Source organism: Mesoplodon densirostris, chromosome 2 (genome assembly GCF_025265405.1).
Source record: "Mesoplodon densirostris isolate mMesDen1 chromosome 2, mMesDen1 primary haplotype, whole genome shotgun sequence".
In the NCBI taxonomy this organism is placed as follows: Eukaryota; Metazoa; Chordata; class Mammalia; order Artiodactyla; family Ziphiidae; genus Mesoplodon; species Mesoplodon densirostris.
In genome coordinates, this window is record NC_082662.1 from 141874803 (window position 1) to 141881881 (window position 7079).

The 7079-nt window shown below is 43.3% G+C and overlaps 1 protein-coding gene across 1 annotated transcript in view; it reads right to left on the reverse strand.

Annotated features, from left to right (window-relative positions):
• The window catches only part of LOC132484458 (dual specificity tyrosine-phosphorylation-regulated kinase 3-like), a 9683-nt gene extending 4405 nt beyond the window's left edge, over positions 1–5278 (reverse strand). Inside the window, exons 1-2 of the mRNA XM_060091008.1 lie at positions 5076–5278; positions 2986–3097 (exon numbers count right to left, since the gene is read on the reverse strand). Coding sequence (XP_059946991.1) covers positions 2986–3097; positions 5076–5152 — 189 coding nt within the window. The 5' untranslated portion in view covers positions 5153–5278. The remainder of the gene's footprint in view (positions 1–2985; positions 3098–5075) is intronic.
• Positions 5279–7079: the final 1801 nt, after the last annotated feature.

Below are 7079 nucleotides of genomic sequence, written 5' to 3' on the forward strand. Positions count from 1 at the left end.
CATGCAATTTAATGGGTTATCTCTCCAGACATATTTGACCTTTAAAAAGAGCAATGCCTTAACCCAAGGGAATGACTCTCTAGGACCCGCGGTCATCAATGACAAGCTGGTAGGAAAGGTATTTGTGGTCCAGGGTCCACCCCTGGGCATTTCACCTACTCTACCTACATGTAAGGCTGTGCTGGCTCTGGAGGTATTCATTTCTGTTTGTGGTAAAGAGAGGGTCTCAGGTACAGACTGTTAATAAGAACAGAGATTTAACTTCCACAGAACTATTACAATAAGATTAAGGATGTCATTTGGATTTCCTGACTCATGGTTTTTCCTTAAAGTGAGCCTAAATCTCTCTCTCTGCAAATTAAGTCTTATTTTGCCCTCCGGAACTACACGGGAGTGTCCAAATTTCCATGTTAAAGCCCTTCAGATACCTAAAAGGGGCTGTCCTGCCTTCACCATTTTTTCTCGAGGCTCATCATCCCCATCACATCCTCCACCTCACACAGCCTGGGTCAGGCTGCCTTACTATATCCTATTCACGTTCTCAACACGTTATGGGCTGCACGTTATATCTCTCTGCAAGTGTGGCTTCCAAAACAGAACAAGACACTTCAGGTCTAGTCCCCTGTAGACTGTCAAGGTTTGAACCTGCAATGAATCTGAAGAATTCCAGAAAGAAATTTTTCCACACAGGGAGGGGTTCTCGCCTTAGCTTTCTTTCCTTTCCTGTAATAACTCAAATACTGGTCTGAATCAATTATGTATCAAGTCTGCTGTGCTATAAATAAAATCTTCCTTCCATTGTTCTAGAAGAATCTAGAATTTTCACACATATTAAAGTAGTTACAAAACACTATATATTTCTAGTCTAGGGTTATAATCACAATAACTGACTAATGTCTGCAATCGACTTCAAATATTTTAACTATGTAATTATATCCAGAGAGTCAAATAATGCCAGATTAATCATGTTTTATTTAAGAATGCTTCATGTACATTGTTAATTTGGAGCGCTCTTTTTTTTTTTTTTAACACCCTTGTATTGGAGTATAATTGCTTTACAATGGTGTGTTAGTTTCTGCTTTATAACAAAGCGAATCAGCCATACATATACATATGTCCCCATATCTCCTCCCTCTTGCGTCTCCCATCCTCCCTATCCCACCCCTCTAGGTGGTCACAAAGCACCGAGCTGATCAATTTGGAGCACTCTTGACATTTCAAATAGAATCTTCAACTGCGTTAATCAAGTCTTAAACATCTTGTTGAGAAATTCAGAAAAGGAACATCCTTCTCGTCCAGATATAAAACACCCCCCCTCCATCGTTCTCGACCCTAAATCTCTGCAACACAAGGCTAACCCAATAAAAGCCTATGAGCAGATGATTTATAGTTTACAACAAGAATGTAAGGGCATCTTGGATAAACAATGAAGCCAAAGCACTTTGTGAAATGAGCAATAGCGTCTCGCAATGGAGTCATGGCATAATGAACTATAAGTGTTACTAAGAGGTCAAAAGCACTTTTTTCAGCAAAATTTGCAAAGACACCATTGTTTTAGAATCTAAAATCTTGTGTTTTGCAAGCTGTGTTACTCTGAATACCACACAGTAAAAAAATTCATTTTGATCCTGAAACATACAATTTAATTGCCCTACTATATGGTGATTAGCACTGGCCAACTCTGAAGTAAAGTTAAAATGGACTTTAAGTCACATGATGACGGACTGTAAAAGTTTCCCAGAGAGATGTGCTAATTGTCAGCAAGTAACCACGAAATCTGATAGTCAACACACGAGTATATCGGTGGTTCTGGAGCTCTTAGAGGTTTTTACATATTAAAAACATTAAGCTTGTGGAGAATGGAAACTTACTGCACTTTGGAAAGGAGATTAAAAATTGGGTGACCAGCCTTCCAAATATATGTAGCCCGTATCTTGTAATATTATTAGCCTTGAAAGTAGTGAAGGGGTTGCTTTTTAATGGCAAAAGCTGACAAAGCGTTGGGAAGGACTATGAAAAATGCAAGCAGTGTTTTACATAGAAATAATTTTAGGTCTTAAACAGAAATATGAAGGAGAATTATTGATAAATTAGTCTACTCAATTATTCAGTTTGTTCGTTGATGATATATGCAGCAAATTTTAAAGTCACAGGATAGATTCTCCCTGTCATGGAACTTGTCCAAAACCCTGCTCTCCCTACCTCTCTATGAGTGCGGAGGGAATGGGAATTAATTTATTCTCTTAAACATAAAACGGTGTCAAAAGCTAAATGTCTGCAAGCTCCAAAATGATTAAATGCATCGAAACCAAAATGCATTGCTCAAGTTTCATTTATGATCTCTAAAATGGTTCTCTTAAGCATACTAATAAGCTAGGACTGCATTTCTACCGTGCAGGAAAAATCTGCAGATCTGTAAGTTCAGAGGTATTTTCTGTTTCTTGTTCTTGTTAAAATGAGCCATCATAATATACTGTACATATCATTCTATCAAAAAAAAATAACCACTATCTAGGGCTTCCCTGGTGGCGCAGTGGTTGAGAGTCCGCCTGCCGATGCAGGGGACACGGGTTCGTGTCCCGGTCCGGGAAGATCGCACATGCCGCGGAGTGGCTGGGCCCGTCAGCCGTGGCCGCTGAGCCTGCGCTCCGCAACGGGAGAGGCCACAACGGTGAGAGGCCCGCGTACCGCAGAAAAAAAAAACAAAACAAACACTATCTAGATAAAAGTAGCATGTCGTTTTTTTCCCTATTTACCCCAGTGATTGAAAGGGATAGGTGGGCTCCAAATCAAAATCATTCTGAAAAGCTGAACTTGGACCACAGAAATTGTTATTTCAAAGTCAAGAGAAACCAAAAGTGAATAAAAAAGAGCCTGGGTTACCAGTGACATGTAACTGTACCTTGACCATTTAAAGTAGCACTTCCTCCTTTCCAGGCCCATTAGAGCTCAAAGAATTTACTTACATTTACTTCATTTACTTACATTTAGTCTTCTGGGTAGAGGTGGTTCAGAAGGATTGCAGAGTGCATTTGAACAGGGTGAGCCTTTGGTTTCATCTATTATCACGACACTGTCATAGACAAAATCATCCAATCTAGTTGAAAGGATTACAGATAAAATCTGTCAGTAACTGAAGTATATAAATTTGTATTTCCAAAACACCCTTTAACTGCTTCATATCTGCTACAAAGAATAATTAATACAAACAAATGTCCACACTGCATTTTGGCACTGAATACACACCACAGGGGTATTTGGCAGAGGAAGGGAGGAAACCCAACTTTTCCTCCTTTTTTTATTTTTAAAGAAAGGACAGCACTTCTAGGTTTATAGTTTGAAATTGTTAAAAATAAGTCTTACTTTCTGAATGTTGTTAACAATAGGGACCATCAAAAGAATCTCATTTAACCTACTACTTGAAAACGAAGGCTAGTTGAAATCTGAAGCCTAAAAGCTAACCAGAACAAACAAACAAGACAGAGAACTGTATTTTCAAGTCGGAGACTTGGATTCTAATCTCAGCTCTACCACTGGCTACTCTACCTTCCTCTCTGAGCCGTTGGCCACATGTTGTAAAGGGAAGAATAGTTCCAGTCTACGCACTTCTGGGTCTCACAAGCAAGAAATAAAAGGCCTTCTTAGGGCTTTCTCTATATTTATTTATTTACTTTCCTACTTAACATCTATCTAACTTGTAGAAAACTACAGTGAATTCTACAGCAAATACTATAGGGATTCTCTAAATTACAAAACGTACTGGATTTCACATCTTTACCCACTTAATTTTCGGGTGGATGGTGGAAGCTAAATGCCAAATGATAATTTCTCTGCTCTTTAACGCTGTGCCTCCCTCCACCGCTGTAAGGGAACACAAAAGACGGAGAGGATTTATTTAATCCACAAGATGGCTCTGAATAATGTATTTCATCTGCCACCAAGAACATGGATTTGCCAGTAACACACATCAGCATTTCATTGTATCATTGTTACATGATATACTATGAATACAATGATAATGAGCCAGCTGCAAGGGAAGAATTTTTTTTAATCTTTAAAACTATGCTGGAATATTTTAGTGGCTTATAAAAACTGTTTTGTAAAATTCTAGAGTTTTCTTAATCGATGTGTTATAGGAGTACAAAGAGAAAAAAAAAAACCGAAAAACAAAAACCAAACAGAAAACCCACTACAAATTATTTTTGGAATGTTCTCTTTTTAAAAAACATGCTTACATTCTGATAAAATTATACCTTTAGATGCATGGGGGAGGGGATGTGGGAACAGATGTATATGTATGACTGATTCACTTTGTTATAAAGCAGAAACTAATTTAAAAAATAGAAAAAAAAATTATACCTTTAACCGGAACTGCTACATTGACAAGAACCAAAAATTCTGGATGTGACTGATTCTTTGCCAACAGCATGAATAAAACAAACAAAATGGGACAGACGTCCACATTTACAAAGAAAAAGACAGACTGAAGACCTACAAGATTTCCTATAAAGAGCCAAAGGAAATTACCCAAAGGTAGTCTCCATGCAAATGAGGTGGGCAGGTGGTCCCTACTCTCCGTTAAGGTGTAAAATCCTATGAAAGGTGGAGAATCTCTCAAAACACGATCCACAAAAAGTCCTACTCGGCAGAGCCCCTCACCTACACCCCTCACGGCAAAGCCCTTGGTTATCTGCTCTGAGCAACAGGGCTTATTTGAAAAGGTATTGCTCCCTGTCTCCCCCAGTTTGCTAAAAAGCCCCACCAAAAAATCCCAGCTTCTCAGAGTTCCTACCATATACCCCTGATGTAGGACTTCAGAAATAATCCCCAGGGTGGGAATTCTTCTTTCCCTAACTCCTTTCTAGCCCACTCCCGCGCTGGGCTGGGGGCAGGGGAGCTGATGGAGAGGAAGAGGGTGGGCCAGTCCCGGAGAGGGAGTCAGACCCCTTCCCTAGTCCTTACTGCTTGGGGGCTCGCTCAACCTGCAGCCCAGTCCATCCACGCCCCCCGACCTCGCCTGCCAGCTGCAGCGGCTCCTTCGGGAGCCCCAGCGCGTTATCCCCCGGCGCCGTTACCTCCGCGGCTGGGGCGGGAGTCCGACTCCTGGCGGCCCCGCATCTTTCCGCCCGGGCCCGCGAGCTGTGCCTCCCATCCGTTAGCTCCGGACCCCCCGGAGGGAGGGGCGGCGTTTGGACGGTCAGGCGAGCAGCGTCCACCTGAGCTGGGGCGGCTGCCTCCCAGGCCGCGACGTTTCCTCGTTAACTGTCTTCCACACAGTGCAGCTCCGAGCGCGTCCGCTCGGGACTGGCTGGGGTCGACAACTGCCGGAGGAGCAGCAGGGGCGTGGTGTGGTCGCCTAGCAACCCCGACACGCCCCTTGAAACGCCTCGGAGCAACAATGTGGCCACGCACAGGGGCGGGGCCGAGGCCACTCCCCACTGAGCGGCGCGTGTCTCGGAAGCTCTCGCTGGCCCCGGAAGGTGGGAGGCGGGAGGCTGGGAACCCGCCGCCTGAGGTTTTCTGGTCGCTGGCTGAGGCCTGAGGGCCGCGGCTGTGGAGGTAGAAGGGCCCTGACGGAGGGTTTGTGAAATAGCAGCCCCCGATTTCTGCCTCAGAAGTGGCAGCCGGCACCTCACGGTCAGCTAGCTATCTCTTAGCAAGTTGCAGCCTAGAGTTCTAACACCTCCCTTGATTATGAATAAAATGAGAACGAAAGACGTGGGTAATTTCTCAGACTTCTCCACTGAGGGGCGTCCCTCCGGAGGGTAATGAGTTAACAAAGGAAACCAATAATAATAAACCCATTTTGTGACACCACCGGCGCCACGAATCTTTTCATTTAACCTCGGTAACCATACTAGATGACATCCCTCTTTTATATAGATTTAACTAGGATCCGGAATTTACGCTGAGGTATGTCTGACTCCCCTGCAATGGGATGCCACGGATGGTAGGGCTCAGAGCCATTTTAAGGATGAGGAAAGTGAGGCCAGAGGAGATCTGTGGTTGGCAAAGCCTGAACTAAATGTCTCCAAATTCCCAGCCTTCGTCCTGCTGCACCAGACCCCCTGGAAAGAAGGCTCTTCCTGTCTTCTTCCTTGGAATGGGTGGGGGTTTTCCCTTTACTTTTCTGAAAAGTTAAGATGCCTCGGCAACACCAAGGGTAAGCGGATTTGGATAGTTGGAACGAAAGTGAAAGGGAAGGAGGTTAAAACAGAAGAACACAAGTGTTGTTTTCTTGAGCGTAACAGCCAGTCGGATTATCTAAACCTACAAAACACGAGGCAGGCTGTCTGACCCTTGAGGAGAGAACGAAACGTTATGGAAATGCCGAACACGGGCGCCACCTGGTGAGGCTTGGAGACTCATTGCCCCAAGCCTGCAGAGCATAGTCCAGAAACCTGAACATTTGCATCCAAGGCTCATTTCCGTGAGACTAAAAGTCAGAGTCCCTGTTCTCATGTCTTTAGTAAAAATGCCCTTAAAATCCAAAGGCTCTTCACTTTATAAATTACTAATGTGTCAGTTTGGGGAACTTTACACTCAATGTTTTCTTTAGCGTATGATAAAAATATAAATTCAAAGATTTTCTTCCATGATGATTTAAAATTTTTTTCTAATCTTATGAATAAGCTTTTTTTTCCTAACCTCGCCCAGCCCCTCCCCCACCCTTCCCCAACCAGAACAATCCTGCTTTCATGTGGGTTTGTATTTAGACTCCTATGGAAGATTTTGTTTGAAGGAAGAGTTCCATGGCAGCGAAAGGTTTGGACTAGATTGTTGCTGAGGTCCTTTCCAGCTCTAAGGTTGCAAAATTGTATTAAATAATCATTGTTCTTAGTGCTTATGTGGACCCCTCAGACCACTTTACTGCACTAAACGTTTCGATAGGACTTGCCCCCCCAAGTTTTCTTACCTCCTTCTGAATCACTGCTCTCTCCAAGTCTGCTTTAAGACATAGCTTGAAGTAAGCCACCTTGAAGCATTCTGCTCCCCTTCCTGCCCCTGAGATAGGAAGCACAGAGGCCTCCTTTGTCTTTAGGCTATTGATCCCAAGGTCACGGGAGGGAGGATTACAC